This window comes from Nannospalax galili, unplaced genomic scaffold (assembly GCF_000622305.1).
Source record: "Nannospalax galili isolate Female #2095 unplaced genomic scaffold, S.galili_v1.0 scaffold745, whole genome shotgun sequence".
Classification (NCBI taxonomy): Eukaryota; Metazoa; Chordata; class Mammalia; order Rodentia; family Spalacidae; genus Nannospalax; species Nannospalax galili.
Window position 1 is genome coordinate 1,277,187 of NW_008353359.1, and position 19,035 is coordinate 1,296,221.

At 37.0% G+C, this 19,035-nt stretch overlaps 1 protein-coding gene across 2 annotated transcripts in view; it reads left to right on the forward strand.

The window, feature by feature from the left end:
• The window catches only part of Sntg1 (syntrophin gamma 1), a 910,195-nt gene that overhangs the window by 688,207 nt on the left and 202,953 nt on the right, over positions 1-19,035 (forward strand). For both annotated transcript variants that reach the window (XM_008850594.1, XM_008850595.1), the window contains exon 13: positions 13,068-13,106. In XM_008850594.1, the coding sequence (XP_008848816.1) occupies positions 13,068-13,106 (39 nt within the window). The remainder of the gene's footprint in view (positions 1-13,067; positions 13,107-19,035) is intronic.

The window sequence follows — 19,035 nt, forward strand, 5'->3', positions numbered from 1 at the left end:
ATCTTTTTTAAACGTTGGAACCTCATTTAATTTTATGTCTTGTAGAGTTAATAATGAGTAAAAGATTATATAAGTGTAATAATTCATCTGTAAACCTAGAAATGTACAGCCAATTTTGAAAGAGATGTACCCTAGCTCAGAAAAATGTTATTGAATAGGTTAATGCTGTTTTAATTAAATGCTTCTTTTAATTAAAAAAATAAAAAAAAATTGCTACAGCATGGAAGGAAAAAAAATTGGTTTCTTATTTTAGAATATTGATTTATAGTTTTTGTGTACGGTAACGGCCCCTCATCTACAGGGGATGCATTCTAAGACCCCCAGTGGATGTCTGAAATAGTGTACAGTACTGAATCCTATATACAAACTGTTTAATCTTATATATAAAGACTTATAAGATTAATTTATGAATTAGATACAATTAATAAAGCAGAACAATCATAACAAAGGTACTGTAAGAAAATTTTATACTGTGGGGCCATGGTTAAGTAAAATAAGGTTATCTGAACACAAGTACTGTGACACAATGAGTCAGTCTGATAACTGCCATGGATGCTAGGTACTAATAGGGAGGGAGTGTATAGAGCATGGACACATTGGACAAAGTGGTTCATCTCCTCCAATGGAATGGAATGGCATGGGCCAGATTTCTTCCTACTACTTGTAATGCTATACAATTAAAAAGTTGTGAATTCTGTTGTTTGTTTAAAAAAAAAAAAAGAAACAAGCGTATCTAAGATTTCAAAGCTCGCATCCAGCTGTGAGACAGAATATGTGACATTTGTGTTTTGAGTCTAGGTTACCTCACTCACGATGATTGTTTCCCATTCCATCCATTTACCTACAAATTTTATAATTTCTTTTCTTTTCTTTATTTAGCATTGTATTGTTCATCTACCATATGCTAGGGAATTGTATACACTAGATAAGGAAACAAATATGAACAAATCAGTTCCTAAATGTGCCATTGATTCCATGCAGATCGGTAATTGCAAGACAAATTGTTATGCAAATCCCACATTAATGGCATGGTACATAGCAATGACCCTCCATCCAGTTAGGGAAGACCAGGAATGGCTTCCCAGGTGTGATCAGGCTTCCAGGCTCTTACCTCCACCTCCCCAGAGGTGTACATGGTCTTCTTCTACCTAGATTTTCATTTCCAACTTCTAGCATCCTCTCCTCATCTTTTAGTTTCTTTACTTCTCAGTAGCTGAGGTCTCATGGTTCTTGTCTAATCAACTAGGCCAAAATGAGATTTAAATAAAATATTTTACACAAGTGTCAAGTGTCATAGTTCATAAGCTGTTCTGTTACACTTCAGTAATCCAGTACACATTATCAGCAGCTAATATTTGTCTTGCATCTTAGAAAAGAATGTTGAAAGTAAAACATAACTTTAGGTGTTAGTATACCTAATAAACATACACAAGTATTAAAAATGTTTCTTAGTGTATATTGAGATCTTTGACAACATACAGGTTGGAGTGATGAAACTGCAGGAGTTTTCAGTAGTTAAACTTACTTAAGGAGGTGAGCAAGGTATCTCCAGAAAAGGAGAGCTGACAGTATGTTCTCTTGATACAATATGGTAGCAAGGGCAATTGCCTCCATGAACATCTTTCAAAATCTTCAATCCTATTGTCAGTATGAGAAAATACCAGACTGGTCTTAACTGAAGAGCATTTTGGAAATACTGGAACTTGTAACTCATCATATCTGGAAGTTTCTTTACAAACAAATGCATTTTGAGAAATTATACTAAACAAGAAGAGCTTAGGGGTCTTAATGAAGTGGAGTCTCTGAGGGAGATCTGGAAAAAGAGAGATACTGGTAAAATCCTCAAAAATGCAAATAACATGTAAATTTCATTTAGCAATAGTACATTGCTAGATTAGTTGTAATTGACTGTCTGTAGAGAGGAAATAAATGGTGCGGTAATTGTAACTAAAACCTTGTTAGAGGGTGCTGTCCATCACCTAGCAGATCTAGATGCTCCCTCAAATAAGTAACACTTTGAGACTGGTAACAAGTCATTTTATTTTGGGATAGGAGGAAATGGTGTTATAAATAGAATATAAAACATTATGAATAGGTTGTATTTTGGAAAAGACCAACTCCACAATTCTATATAGACTGGTCTCTTACAATGTCTTCATAGTGAGTGTGATATTTAAGCAATGTAATATTACCTACTCACATGGACAACCATTTGTCACAAGGTAGGGCAGTCAAGGTCTGAGCTGTGATTTACAGTGGGAAGCCATATTAACAACCACTGCTATGAGAAACTTAAGACTGAAAGGAATGTAACTTTAAAGCATTCTATGCCCATCAAAGAGAACACTCTGTTTTTCAGAATATTTTTGCATTGTAGAAAGCATATAATTAAATTTGGTTAAAATTACAACTTTTCTATATTATAATAGTTATGTGAACTTGAACTCCATTCGTATACATAGGTCGTAAGTAATGTTAAGCCCCTGTGAATGATTGCATTTAAACAAATCCTTTAGTACCAGAACTTTTGTAAGTATCCATCCCTCTACTTACTCTCTAAATTAAACCATTTCTTTCATAAGCCAATAAGTGGCAACATGATTTTTGATGAACTTGCACATCTTTGCTTACAGATCAGTCACATGGTATTCAGAAATCCGTTCTTTCAGTAACAGAATCTTAATGAAAGTGGACAAATGGATTAAAATAATCATATTGCATGAATATTTAAACCTTTGAACAGCTCATATCTGAGTCCAAGTTCTTTCTTTTGTGAGAGAAACTGTTATCCTGATGGAACAGTTCAGAAAGAATCAGTCTGACATCATTAGGAAACCACAATGACAAAAGGTAAAGGGGTCAACTTTCTTATTCTACGTTCATACATATGTGCCTTATACATGCCGTTTATTAGAAAAAAAATGTGTTACTTTGAAATATACGAAGTGTGTGTGCACATGCACACGTGAGCACACAAGCGCACATTTCTGATATGAGTATCTGATATGATCTGTCTTTACAACAAGATAAACATTATGTGCTAATTGAGAAAATAGGATTTATTAGAACAAAAATGTGTTACTTTGAAATATACGAAGTGTGTGTGCACATGCACAGGTGAGCACACAAGCGCACATTTCTGATATGAGTATCTGATGTGATCTGTCTTTACAACAAGATAAACATTATGTGCTAATTGAGAAAATAGGTTTTCTTCCCCCTACCTGGAAAAGCGTCTGAATATCTCAGTGATTCCGGGATGAGATAAGGAGAGCTGGTTCTGGGTCTTCCTGGATTACTTCCCTCAACCATCCTTAGGGCACTGTCTTGTCTCATCTTTGCTACCACACAGCAGTAAATCAAACAAATTCAAACCAGGATTTCATTGCCCAGGAGACGAAAGAAAAAGAGGAAGGATGATGAAGTCAAGCACATATGTGCCCATTCATCTAGGGAAGAGAAGATTTTCCAGAAGCTTCCTTCACAATCTCCCAAACACAATTCCATGGCAACCCTTGATGGCTGAGGAAAGATGACCATATTCAGTCTCTGGGCACCTGTGGTGATGGGACTGAGAAGAGATTGTGACAGTGTTGAAAAATCCACCAATATCTACCACATAGCTTAATTCTGAAAATGTGTTAATCCTTCTCTAGGGTGGCTAGAGAAAGGCTGTAGGAGAGAGAAAAGGAGGGAGGGAGGGGAGAGTCTTTAGCTATTTGATATTTGAGTTTACTCAGTATCTCTTTCCTCTTTTCCTCTGTATTTTCACACTTAACTAGCTGGTTGAACACCACATTTTTTTCCATTGAACAGTTCTACTATATTAAGTGACAAACACAAGTTTAAAAAGTTAAATATTATCTCTAAAAAGGTACTGGTTTTCAAAATACAACAGAGAGAAAGCAGGTCTTTTTTTCTGTGTGCCATACTGAAAGAGGAAACAAAGCTTGTAGGTGAATTGGAAGTCATGGCAGGACAAAGCCTCTCAGAAAGGAGAGTTCCTGAAAATAAATGAAAGTTTGTGAGCAGAGGTTGCAGAGTGAGGTGCGGACAGGCATGGCTGTCACTTAAGCAGAACTTTTCTTCCTTTTTATAGCCACTGACGTGATGAGTCCTTGATGTGCCTTTTAGCTAGCGTGTTGTTCTTGGCATCGTTTTTCCTTTACACCAAGATGTGGCTGCCAGACATGTAGGTGTCAGCTAAACATGGGTAATAGAAAGTGAGATTAAATAACTGCAGAGACAGTCCCTTAAGTGAGAATACAAGAAAGAGTGATTTCAGTCCATCATATCCAAATTTGTGGTAATCATTTTTTTTATTTTTTTATTTTAGCGAACTATGCCCAAAAATGTTTCATTCAAAGGGCTGAGTATATTACTAGGAAAGCTAACACCAGAAGTTAAAGTTCTGTTTTTATTAAGCAAGTTTTTATATTGGAAATTATTAACCAATGTTTATTTCTACAAACAAGCACTTGCTTTGATGTGAAATGGGTAAATGTTAATGCCACAATTTAATGGGTAGATGTACTGCACATAGTGATTGCACCTTGATCAATTGGCCTGCCTGAGTCTCTTTGCCTCTCTTTCTGTTCCATACTTGTCCAGTTCTAGGTCACTTTCTCAAAGTCACAGGCACTGCACAGAAGCCTCACTCAACACACTGGACCTGTCCATTTTCCTAATTCCTGGGTCTACATGAATCATAGTGTGGCCACAGTAACAGATATGAACCTCAACAGACCAACAACCTGACACAAGTCCTATTCAGCATGATGTGGAGCAACCAGTCCCCATGAAATATTTTCTCCAGTTAGAGACCAAGAATGAGAAGGAAGACCAAACAAACTGACCAACTGTTGAACTACCTTGACTTGGAAATGAAGTGTTATAGTGATAGCCTGGGAGCAGTAGCTGCTTCATGGAACAGCTGAGGCCAGCACAGAGATATGAACATCTCACCACCTTGTGTAGATTGTTTAAATCAACATAATGATGGAGCTAGAGAGATGGCTCAGTGGTTAAAAGCACTGACTGCTCTTACGAAAAACCCGGTTCAGTTCCCTGAACCTGCATGATTACTAAGAACCACCTATAGGCTATCCCACACCTTCTTCTGGCCTCCATGGGCATTGCATTCATATAGGTCAGTTACATCCGTGCAGGCAATGACACATATATAAAATAAAAATTAACTAATTAAAAACATGGTAATTATTTATTGTTAATTATTTGGATGCCACTTTGCCTCACTTCCTCTTCTTTTTTAACTTAACTTCATTTTAAACAGTGTTTCTCAACGCATTTTTCACATATGCGACACAACCACTTATTCTACATTTAAGAAAATAGTATTCAAGAAATATATCTGCCTCTAAATGTTCATTATTGCTGCTTAGAGTCCATTTGGATTCTCACCTCATGCCAGACTTGGCATTAAAGAGAAGACATAAATGACTGATGCCATGTAGACATACAAGATCAGTTAGGATTTAGGAAAATGGCCTTTTGATTTGACAGTTGTTGTTTGACATCCCTTTTCATTCTGAAACAGAGATTCAAAGCTAAGGCCACATGAGTAGGGAGTCAGGGTGGCCACATGCATTGCCACATGAGGGCCAATCCCAAGTTGTTATGGAGAATTGCTGTGTTTTCGGGTGTTGCTGCATAACTCAGCAATGGTAGAACCATTGTCCTCATCTAAGACTATGGCAATACTGACAGGTAATTTTTTTGTTGTGTCCTAATGCCCATAATAGCACTGTGCAGATACATACTATACCTGAGGTCACTTTCATGCTTTCAGTTATTTTATTGTACTTTGTGTGGCATTATTATCCTAAACATTTAGAATTTTTTGTTGCAATTTTGGCAACTATGCAAATAAACTTTGAGATTAAGATCCCTCTGTTCTCTAGAATAGCTGCATTTTTGATGTTTGGTGAAATCAAGAAAGAGGTTTGCTTTAACATGCATATTTCTGGTTACTTATCTCCTTCCAGGCTCTTGATTCACCACTGGAAGAGTGTGTGTGTCTGCGTGAGTGTGTGTGTGTGTGTGTGTGTGTGTGTGCGTGTGCATGTGCATGTGTGTGTACTATTCAGGCTCTTGATTCACCACTGGAAGAGTGTGTGTGTCTGCGTGAGTGTGCGTGTATGTGTGTGTGTGTGTGTGTGTGTGCGTGTGCATGTGCATGTGTGTGTACTAATGAGGCCAATGACTGTAACAGATGCAACTGGAAAACTGCCCAAAATAAGAAAATTAATATTTCAGAAAGTTCACACAGATGTAATACTTAACAATCTTGAGGCATTTTTATTGTTACTTGGGATGTTTTGTTTTAAGAATGGCAAGACATGCCCATAAATATTAATAGGAATACTTACAAAATAACCAAAGAAATGGGTAAAAACTGTGAGCTGAATTATGAGCTCACAAAACAAATATCATCTTTTATTCATGCTCTTACATGGGAAAATTAGAGGATTATCAGCAGCTGTAGAATGGATATCATACCAGGAAGTGTCCCCCACTAATAGCATTCATTATCAGGAAACTTTGAGTCTATATATTAGACTCAAAAGTGATTGCCACAAGTAAATTCTCTTTGTTTATCAAGGTCATCTTATCAACCTGAAGAACACAAAGTCTATGCATCAAAAAATGACTTCTGTGCATAGTTTCAGGATTAAAAGGCTAGTGAAATCACTATACATTTTAAACACATAAGATTATCAGTAAACTGTTGGCCTTCAGTTGAAAAACAATGTATCCATTATGATTTGAATGTAAAATAGCTCCCAAAGCACACACACACACACACACACACACACACACACACACATATATATTGCTTTTTAAAATTTTACACATATTAATGTTTTGCCTGCACATGTGTGCAATGCCTGTGGAGGCCAGAAGAGGGCACAAACTCCTCTGAGTCTGGTGTTACTGATGGTTGTTAGCCACCACATGGGTGCTGGGAACTAGAGCCAAGTCCTCTGCAAGAGTACTCAGTACTCTTAACTGCTGAGCCATATTTTCAGCCTTAAGGCTATTTTTAATTTCATATTTCCTCAGAAGTGTTACAGTGAAATAGTACCTATTGAGTGTAGCTTAAATTTTAATAACACTGAAAGATATATATAATGGAGTTTTAAAGTTAAAAATACAAATATAAAAATGGGGTTTCTTTATAGGAAGTATGAATTCATTACTTCCTATAATTCCAATAAGAAAAATCACTAATGTGAAAGAACATAAAGAAAAAAATGAAAAAATCTTATCCATTATTTAACATCCATGTGATATGCAGCACATTCTATTTGCAGTAGTTGTCAGACCCAAAAATGATTAATTTATCATTCCATTTGTTAATTTTTAACGTTTTTTATTTTATGGAGTATTTCATTTTCCCTTTGTATTAACAACTTGATGCAAATTCCACTTTCTGAAAGAATATGTCTATATGTACTTCCCAGACATATTATTTTCTAGAAAATAAAGCACACACCTCGGTTTAAGAAAAAAAAATTTATTTTGTTCTATTTTGTTTTTGTTTTTTGAGGCCGGTTCTTCCTGTAGCCACAGCTTACCTAGAACTCACTAGACCAGGCTGGTCTCATTCTCAGGGAGATCTACCTATTCCAGACTTGCTCCCAAACTCATAGTAAAATACTTTTAAATGTATACATCATTGTAATTTTAATTTTACTAGTATTATTGATGGAAAGAAAAATGACATGACAATAATGATAATGTGTTAATTGTACTGTGAGAACACATACTGATATACGTTAACATGGGTATTTTGTTCACTCATTTAGAGTTCAATAAATATTTAGTCATAAGCATGTTCACATATAGCAATTATATTCTGAAATCACCCACATTAATGGAGTAACGTATGTTTTGCTGTTTGTGTACAATTTGTGAATGGTTTATCTTAAACACATGCAGTACTCAAACATGTGACTAATAGTTCAGGGATTCATGTATTTTTGGTTTGAGAATAAAAAAATCATGCTGATTGCTTCTTAGTATATTAAATTCTTTTAGTATATAAGTTACTTAGATATTTTTAGTACCTAATAAACAGGAAGACACCAATAACTCTATATTCTTTAAAACTATAGACTTCTCGCAAAGTGAAGGATGTTGAGTTTATAATATGCTTAGTTCAGTATTTGAGTATTAGAATATTTCTCAGGCTTAGGCACATATTTCTCTGAGATCAAACTATGGTTTTAACCTGTCATCTCTGGCCATATATGGTAAAGCTATTTTACACACATTGTTTATGGCTGTTCCTTTGAATGACTGTCCTGTTGTGTTTTGTTTATGTGGTGCCTCTTGCTGGGGTGCTAAGTTCGGCTGTACAGTTCCATGGATAAGGTTGTGCAATCCTACAGCTATACATCCACATGGGAGGAACTGCTTTTAAGAACTTACTCTGTGGAAAGGATTCTAATCTATTTATAGTGTATCTCTAACTGAAACTTTATCAAGGCTTTTTGTAGGCCACTGTTTCATATTTATTTTAAATAGGTATAAATTACTTTTTGTATTGAAATATCTCTTGCTTTTGGTTAGCCTATAGCAGGACCCAATTCTGCTATTTCTAAAATACATCTGACAATGAAGAAAGTGAATTGAGGGTAAGAATTAGCAAAGCTGGAAATTATTTCTAGAACCTATTCTAAAATGAACATCATATGCACACACGTCTTAATTTTTTACTATTTTTATTAAGAATATCATATATTTATATCATATTCAGACTCTCCATCTCCACCCAACTACCCCCAGAATTCATATCCTGTATTATTATTAGCTTTTTTAAGGCTTATCAAATCTAGTCTGTGATTTCCAAGTACTCTTGGGTGCGGGTCTATCGCTGGTAGTCTGATCAAGGTACTAGGCTGCAAACCAATAAGGAAAACCTTCTCTCCCTCTCCCAGCATCTAGCAATTGCCAATCATTCCTCAGATATGCCTGGGGCTTCCTGAGTACATCCCCCATCCATTCTGGGCCCCTGTCTGGTTTGGGTTACACTGGTTTCATGTATGCTGTCATAAAAACTGTGAGTTTACATACACAAGAAACTACCCTGTGGTGTCCAGACACACAGTTTCCTCACCTTCATCTACCATCTCTGACTCCTAAAATCTTTCTGTTCCCATTCCCACAATGATCTCCCACAGTTGGGAGGAGAGGGTGTGATATCTCTCATTTAGGGCTGAGCCCTCTGCAGCCTCTTGTTCTCTTTACTTTGACCAGTTGTAGGTCTCTGTATTAATCACCATCTGCTGTAAGAACCCTCTCTGGTAAGAGATAGGAGACACACTACCCTATGTGTTTAACATTAATTAATTATGAGTCAGCTTAATATGCTTTCAGATCACCCCTATGACTGGTGACCTGTCTAATCACAGGTAAATGTGGTTATCCTAAAACAGGGGTTCAGTGGCCATGATACTCACTACAGGCTAGCAAATGGAAAGCCCAAGGCCCAAGATCAGGAATTCTTGATTTGGGACTGTTGACCAGAATGAGCCAATAGATCAGATACTCAACTAATACTGACTATTGCCATTGAAGACCCTATTGCTGAAGACACCTCATACATGAATCACAGAACAGTGAAAAATCAAACTGGTTTGACCCCAAAGTTTCATCTCTACTGCTAAGGTCTATAGTACTAAAAGATTCTATCCATATTACTGACAGAGTAAGGCAATCATCAACCTTACTAAACTGTGAACTCTTTGAAATAAAATAGTAAATTTGAAAATATGCCAACTGGTATAATAGTGGCATAGACTTTATAACCACCTTCTAATTGGGTTTAAGGCCCACTTCACCAGATGGAGTCCACACCTGACACTGTTATCAGGGCATTATTTTCTTCCAGGCATTCTCTTTTAGTCTTATCTTCTTTCTTTGAAATAGAGGACTGTTAGCACTCTAATCATGAAATCATCTCCTCATGGTTTGTAGCTGTTTTACTGTGCTGGAATTGCAGTGTGCAAATGTTCTTACTTGGATGGATTAATAGCTTTAACAATTTTTGAATTTATCAGTAATTTCATGTTATTCTTTTTTTTTTTTTTTTTCATCTTTTTGAGACAGGGTCTCCTTGTAACCCCAGCTATCCTGGAACTCGCTATGTAGATCAAACTGGCCTTGAACTCACAGAGATCTGCCCGCCTCTGCCTCCCAAGATGTTATTCTATTTTTTTCTCATTTTCTTTTAGGACTTCATTTTTAAGCATTCTAGAGGAATTTAATATTTTAAGGATTTATACTTAGGACTTGAATTCTCTTTGATCTAATTTTGCATATAAAGGAAATTGTCCCAATTCCATACATATATATATATATAAACACACACACATATAAGAAAGTATAGAGCCTGTTTGGTCACAGCAAGCTTAGTGTAGCCAGAGTTTAGGCACATGTAGAGAAATCAGGCACAGAGCACACTGAAGGACCTAGTCCCTTGTTACAGTCATATTTTCTTATATAGTAAGAAGCCTAAGGACTGTGTAAGATAGGATATTTGTGTTTTAGGAAAATGATCTGTCAGCTGTTTATTTTCTGTTTTATATAATAAATACATATATTCCAGATAACTAGACAGACAGTACATTTGCTAAGAATATTTTTACCAAATGTTTCTGAGCTATATTGTACTGTATCCTACATTGCTATGCCTTTCTCAATAGGCCCATATCAAATGGTATTGATTGTTTTGTTACTGCTTTGTAGTAAATTTGAAATCAAAATCTGTGACTCCTCTGACTTTCTGATTCTCCTTTGATTTTTCTCGTCTCATTGGAGTCCCTTCAGATGTCCTACAAATTCTAGGAATTTATCTTTTGTCCTGCTACCTAGAACCAAATTCAGGGCTTTTCCCAAGGAAATGCTATACTTTCAAGAAAAAAATCCCAGCTCAAGTTAGGGTTTTGCTATTTCATCAAAAATAAAATAGTATATCCTAATTGGGATAGTTGTAGAGGTTTCATTGAATTTGTGTATTTATTTGGGAGATACTGAAACCCTGAAATAGGAAGCCCTAAAAATCAGTGATTGTAGAATGATTTCCCATTTGTTTATATCTGCTTAAATTCTTTCAACAATATTTGATAATTTCTATATTACAATTTTTTCATTATTCTTGCTAGGTGACTATCTTATTTGCTTTGATCTATCAGTGGAATCATGTTTTGACATCCTCTGTAGATTGTAGGTAAAAGTTTCTTCCTTTCACCATTGATTAGAAAGTTGCTTGTGGCTTTTCCATATATTACTTTCATTAGACTTAATAAAATCCCCTGTATTCCTACTGTGCTGAATGGTTTTATCATGAATAGAGAAGTCAAATCTCAGTAGATGTCTTTTTATTTCTCAACATAGCTGGCAATATAAAAACATAGTATGTTGCATGTGAGAGAAATGTGGAAGGGGGCTGTTTGTGGCTATGTTTATATGAATGTGTAATACTTCTGAAAGTGCCTTCCTCTTTAATTTACCTGAGGCACCAACACAGAACAAGCTTCCTGTGATCAACAGGAGCTGAACAAACCCTGATTTCTGTCTGGGATGCCTGTCTACTTTGTCAACACTCGAGTTTCAAAAAAAGTTACTCAGCTGGGCATGGTGGTGCATGCTTTTAATCCCAGCACTTGGGAGGCAAAGGCAGGTGGATCTCTGTGAGTTCAAGGCCAACCAGGTCTACATAGTGAGTTCCAGGACAGCTGGGGCTACAGGGAGACCCTGCCTCAAAAAGACCAAAAAATAAAAATAAAAAACACTTAACTCAGACTATTTTTCAGATTTAACCTGTAAAGTTATAAATCTTGATAATTCATTTCCAATGGTCCACATAAAATGTTAGTCAATTACCTTAATTAGCTATAATGAAGGACTAGCAAAAATTACACTTGTACAGCTATTCAATATGATTTTTGATTCCTTCATGAATAATTGTTTAATCAATTCCTCTGGCCACATTTCAAAATTGTCTTAACTGTGGATAAAGGATGTAGGAACTTTTTGGATCTTGGTGAATTCCTCAATGGGGTGTGTGTAAGAATGGGCATGGGGGACCAGGTGGAAAATATTATAACAGCCAATTAAAGATAGGGTTTCTCTATGTAACCTTGCTCAAACTATATTTATTTAATTTTTTATTTTATTTTCACATTTGAATTGGCAAATATCTAGAAAGTCCATCTCCACTACTGGAGGACAGTCTGATGGATTTTTCTAATACTGTGTCTATATCCATCTAGTTGTCTATTCATTTATCGGGAGAACAAAAGGAAAACATAAAGCTAAAAACTCATCAAAAAAATAATTATCATGAAAATAGTGTATATTTAGTCAGATCTAAGCTTGTTTCATATCGTTTATGTTGTGGAAGTTTCTTCAGAATTCTGTTTGCAAAATCATGAGTGGCTTAATTAGCAAGCACTCACTGCACTTTTGCCATGTAAGGTTACATGCCCAAGTGTGTACTGATTTCATTTGGGTTTTCTAATTTGCTTCCGTTATTTCATGAATGGGAAATGCTTCCTCTAAGGACTTACTTAAAATACTTATGCACTATAATTCATTAAATTATCTTAAAGTACATGTTATACACTTTGGATTCTGAAAGATAATATTTCTAAATATGGATTTTATCCTTTAATTATTGGCCATCCTGTCTCCCCAATCCCTTAATTACTAAAACAAATTGGATGTCATAGAATTTCATAGTACAAAATTAGCACGAGCTCAGTCTTTACATTCTGGATGTATACTCATTGAACACTGTGTGGAAGCATTATTGATTTCTCATAGATGAAAAAATACTTATAATTCTTTTCAAGTATTAACATGTCAAATGCACCCTGTTATCCCTGATGTGTGGCATGCACTAGGTTCAGTATGTTGGGGAAGATTTGTAGTATACAGTAACTCTCAGAAACTATATCCTCATAAAACAATGTGGGGCTTTTGTTGCCTTATTTTTGTGATTCTCACTGACTGACTAAATTGATGATTTATTGTTGCAGATTAAAAAGATCAACAGAAATTTCCCTGTAAACCAGCAGGTAAGGACCAGCAATACTTTTAAAAACTGAATTGAACCTATTACCTAAAGTAGTGTTTTGATCTGACATAAATAGTTGCTAATATGCTATCATCACAGAAAAATAATTTCATAGATTAATTTAATACAGCTGATTCACTGATTATATTTAAAGCATGTTTAATGATTTGTTTTCTGAGGCATAAATTAGTTTTGACAAAATGATTGTAGTGATTTGTATACAGAGTTGATTATTTTTAGTAGTATGTTTGTAAGGTGTCTTCAGTACATCTCAGCTTTCAAAGACATACTCTAAGTTGATCTCTGGGCTCTGGGGATATTGATGATTTGCTGACAGAATCTCATATTAGTCTACCTTAATACACAGATGCACATAATATCTGATTGGTAAAATGGTTTACAAACTTCTTACTCTTGTTTTTAAATTTTCATTTTGTTTAGTTGTTTGAGACAGAGTCTCCCTGTAGCCCTAGCTGGTGGAAAATCACTATGTATACTAGGCTGTCCTCAATCTCACAGAGCTCTTCCTACTTCTTCCTCCCTGTGCTGGGTGTGAAAGGTGTGCCCCACCATGCCAAGCCTTACAAATATGACTCTTAACATCAACTTTGACTTGCAACCAATTGTCAATTTCCAAACATCTAACAGAGATATTTATAAACATTGTATAAGTCACAAATCCATCTCAATACCTTAAGAGATTTAAACCATCTTTCAATTCCAGTGTTAGTTAAGTTTCAGTTCCCTTATCTTCAATATTTGTATGAAAAATAATTAGCCTCTAAGTTTATTTTGAATATTAAATAATACATTCGTCTTCAATGTATACTCTTATTATCATAAGAGTTGTTGAGACAGGGTCTCCCTGTAGCTCTGACTGGCCTGGAACTTACTATATAAAGCAGGCTCTCCTTGTCCTCACTGAGATTCACCTGCGTCTGCCTCCGGAGTACTGGTATTAAAGGTGTGCGCCAGGACATCTGACAGAATTGTTGAATTCCTAAATGTGAGCTGTTTTGATGGCAGAATTTGTTTTGTGCAGGTTATGCCATTAATGATGGTGGTAGCCAAGAATAGTCCCAAGGCTGTGTTTAACTGCAGAAATATTTATAAGGACAGCTCAGCTCTGCCACATTCATAAGGATGGCTCAGCTCTGTCACATTTTGTTTGCCCAGATATATCTGAACTATATCATTTATTCCTGGGCATCCCATCTTCCCTATGATAAGACTCTCACTCTTGACCTTAGTTGATATTTTTGACATATGCAGAGGTTGGATGATTGTACAAAATGATTCATTAAGTAAGTGACCACTGAAACCATTGTTTTCCATGAAGACACCAGGGCTGTGGCATGGGACTTCTGATCTCATCTCTGCAAAGATATCTGGAGCTGCTGAAACATGGGAGACATCTTGAGTACATATTAATGATTCAATAGGAGTCCATTAGGGGAAGGGACACTAATAAGAAAGTACTCAAATGCAAGGAAACAATGATGGGAGACAGTTGACTAGTCATCAGTCAATAGACAAGGGTAGAAATCTGTGAGGGTTCTAGGTCCTTTCAAAAATAAAAATGATTACTCCCCAGACAACAGCGCCCCTACTACACCAAAAGAGGTAGTTTACTGTGCCAGCCATTATGGTTATTAGGCTTTAGGGCTGTGTTGGACCATTAACTGGATTTCTCCCTTATCAGCCTGCATAGTATCCCTAGAACAAGAGGTAAACTTCAGGTAGAAGGCTTCCAGGTCAGTTCCTGCTTCACTGCTCCAAGTCCTGTGTCTGAAGTATGTAATGTCCTCAGCAGTAGGGTCATATCTTCCAGGTCTGGGAGATAACCAAGAGCTCTGGCAGTAGCTTATGTTATTTAGGGAATCTCTTCAACTCATGCCAACTAGATCAAACAAGAGCCTACAGCAGAGCCAGGGAAATAAGTGGCCAGCTGACCTAGTGTGGGAGCCATTGGAGACTTCTTACCATTGGGTGAGGGAGAGTAGACTTTACTTACCATCTCTAGATGGGCTGACTAGTCTCCAGTGTATGAATTTGCACTGAAGGACATTTAGGTACAAATGCTTGACTGGATAGGTCTTACCATGTTCTTATGGGGGGGTGTCATACATGGGGGAGGGGTTCTACATTTGATTATGAATTATATTAAATGTACAAAAGCTCAATAAAAATTAAAAAAAATAAATATGATGAATATTTCTTTTATCTAAGAATAGCTTTAAAAGAAATTCTATCATCCTTCCTCTTCTAGTTGTAGTATGTGAGGATAGATAGCAATTTTATTGTTTCATAACAACAAGCATTCTACCACTGTTCACTCAGTGATAACTATATTTCACAAGTTGTGGTCATGATTCATAACCACAAAGTGTGGTCATGGTTCACAAGTGTGGTCATGGTTCACAAGGTGTGGTCATGGTTTAGAATGTCATGGTTCACAAGTGTGGTCATGGTTCACAAGTGTGGTCATGGTTCACAAGGTGTGGTCATGGTTCACAAGTGTGGTCATGGTTCACAGTGTGGTCATGGTTCCCAAGGTGTGGTCATGGTGCCTACTGGCTATGTCGCCTCTCACCTCTGCTTCTCTCTAGGCTTAGTGATACTGAGGAAGGAGATTAGAATGTAGATAAAAACCACACTTAAGGGTGTGTGGGGAAGGCTCAGTCTACAAGTGATTACTACAAGAATGGGGGCCTGAATTTGATCCCTAGCACCTATGTTTTTAAAGAAACAAAAACAGCACTGTGGCACAGGCTTGTAATCCCAACACATGGTAGTTGTAGTTATGCAGTCCCCCAGGACTCACGGGCCAGCCAGCCTAGTCTGTTCTTTGATACTCTGGCCAATGAGAGATGTTGTCTCACAAAACAAAGTGGATGGTTCCTCAGGAACAAAACCTAAGGTTGACCTCTGGCCTCCACATAAGTACATACATGTGCACACACACAATGAACGTACAATGAACAGCCAAATGTTGAATAGTGTTCTAATTCCTATTCACGAACAACAGCACAATGCACAGGTTTGTCTCTCAGTTCATTTTCCAGTACTCTAATGTATTGAAATAGATTTCATTAGCTCATAGTTTGAAGGCAAAGCATCCCACTGATTCAGCCTCTGGTGAGGAATCCTTGTTTACATGATATCCTGACAAGTGGCATCATGTCAAGAGCAAGGTCATGAGTGACAAACAAGTCAGGCTGGATTTTCTGTGACAGCTCTTTGTGAAGCGCTAATTAGGATCCAAGGAGAAATTCATCAATTCTCTTTGAGAATGTCACTTACAGTGACATCATTACGTCCCCTAGACCCTAGTTCTAAAGGACTCTGTTTCCCTTTTCAACAAGTTTCTTTAATATGAACCCTGGGAGATATACGTGTCCAATTTCAGCCAAAGAAGAATTCACGTTTTCTTTTTAAGTTGCTAGCATTCTAATATTATTATTGATTACTGTATTTTAACTCTCAGCATATCAAAAATTAAAAATATCAAAATGAATTCTCTCAATAATTGTGAAAAAGCTTAAAATGGGAATTAATTGACTTTTTTTTACTATGCTTCATCCTATCACAGAAGAATTTCAAGAAATAAGACTAGTTTATACCCATGCCTGATAGGAAATCTCACATCATGGTATGACAATGTCGACATAAAACAGGACTTTCACTAAAAAGGGAAGGAGGCCAAGATGAAGGGTGGTCCTGCAGCAAATCTGTGGGACAATGGTAGAAGCATGGATTCAGACTGCATGTGGAAGCAGCTAGCTGAACTTTTTACAGTCACATAGCGAAGTTACGAATCTATGTTCTTGCTTCATGAATGCATTGCAGAATGCATCAGTTACTTTTCCGTTGCTTTGATAAAAGGACATGAGCAAGGCAACTAGAATGATGAGTTTGTTTAGGCTTATGACTCCAGGGGGATGAGTGTCCCAGCGGCCAGATGCAGCAGAACACTGAGAGTGCGCATCTTCAAGCTCGTGCAAGAGACAAAAAGACAAGCTGGAAGTGGGACAGTTGTGAGTGTCAACGCCAGGTCTTGGTGACGCTTCATCCAGCACAGCCATGGCAGCTAAAGGTGCCATGACCCTCCCCACACAGGACCACGAACTGACCGAGGGCTCAAATACTTCAGCCTGTGATGAACTTTCTTATTCAAACCACCACAGCTCTACATCAGGTATGAAGAGTAAAGCGAAGTGGGAAAGCCTCTGCTATGGTGCTCAGGGGCTGTCAATGACCTTCTGCGCTTTCGGCCGGATGGACACTACAGATCTGTTAAGTTAGCACATTCTAGAGGTTTAACCTGATAGAGTCAGAGGTATGCCAGATACAAAGGGGAATGTAGGCAGCTACTAATGGGAATAAAGATGGGCCAAGATAATTTGGTTCTGTATCATCACCATCCCACCTTGGTACAATCATGAAGATCTCATCAGTCTCATCAATCAGTTTTCAGTCTTTAACATAGGTGTGGTGTTTTCAGGAATTTTTCTGTCCCTTCTAACAATGAATTTGGAGACTAGAGTACATTTGTGCTTAATAAAATGTAACTTTGAGCTATTGAAATAAGAAATATGTGTCATCCTGTTTCTGACTCAGTTTAAGCATTCCCTGAATTCCAACCTTAGCCTTGACCATGCAAATTGTTTTAATCTCAGTTTATTTCTGTAACGTGATATTCCTGTGGAGTTTTCAAGCTTGGAGTCAGTGTATTAAGAATATGTGCGTATTCATAATATGCTTTGGATAACATCTCTGATACACTTAAAATATTTATTACCAGAGTATATGTGCTAAAAAGCTACCTCATCTTCCTCATAGTCTAGCTACTACTAAAAAAAGTGAAAAAAGAAGTTAAATAAAGATGCACATGATCTGAAAGTCTCTGCTTCCTGGGAAATATGGTTGCAAATTCCTGCTCCACATGTGTTGCCTGTCCCCCAAGCACAGCAGTTCAAATCAAAGCAAGCCCTCAGGAGCTGGGGAGGTTGGTGCTGCCCAGCAGGGACTGGTGCCTAGAGTTCTGCAGGGCTCTCCCACTGCCCGCAGTGCACTAGGCTTTCAGTGTCCTACTTTCACACAGAGCCTTGCAGCCAATACTATAAAACATGTACAAAATAAGCCACGCCATCTAGAATGAAAAGATGAATGCAAAAACATAAATTACGTGAAAGGAACATGATATCATAGTGTGGCTTTACCAGGGAGCCAAAAAGAATTTCAAAAATGGAAAAAAGCTTTATTAAAATTATTCTCAATTAATCAAATGCATACACTTAATTATTATTCCTACTTAGAATCACTCTTGTCTGCCCCCTAGCTCACATTTTTTTGTTTCTTAAAATATTTTATCTATCATTTTTATTTAATATGTATGCATATTGCTTGCATGTATGTAAGTGCACCCATGCCATGAAGTGCCCATGGATGTCAGAAGAAGGTATTAAATGCCTTGCAACTGAAGTTACAGATGGTTGTCAGCCTCCATGTGAGTGCTTGAGAATCAAACCCCAGTCCTCTGCAAGAGCAGCCAGTGCTCCTAACTGCTGAGCGATCTCTCCAGCCTGACATTTTCTTAGCTTGCTTTATGATAGGTGTAATTGGGACAGCCCATCTAGATGTCTATTAAAATACGATCAGGATTATTTAGACAGAGAACATACTGACATTCAACTTCCACTATTGACTATTGCAAGTCTGGAAGGGGGAAGATGTCCTCCTGTGAAATTTAAAAATGATATTCTCTGGGTATAAATTATGTTGTGGAAATTCCCTCAGCACTGAAGATGTGAATGTGTAGTTTGTCTGAACAACTAGACTCATGTAGCATTATATCCCTGCCTCATACAGCTACTCATATGTCTTTCTTACTTATGTTCATTAGATACTTACATCCTGACTATATATTT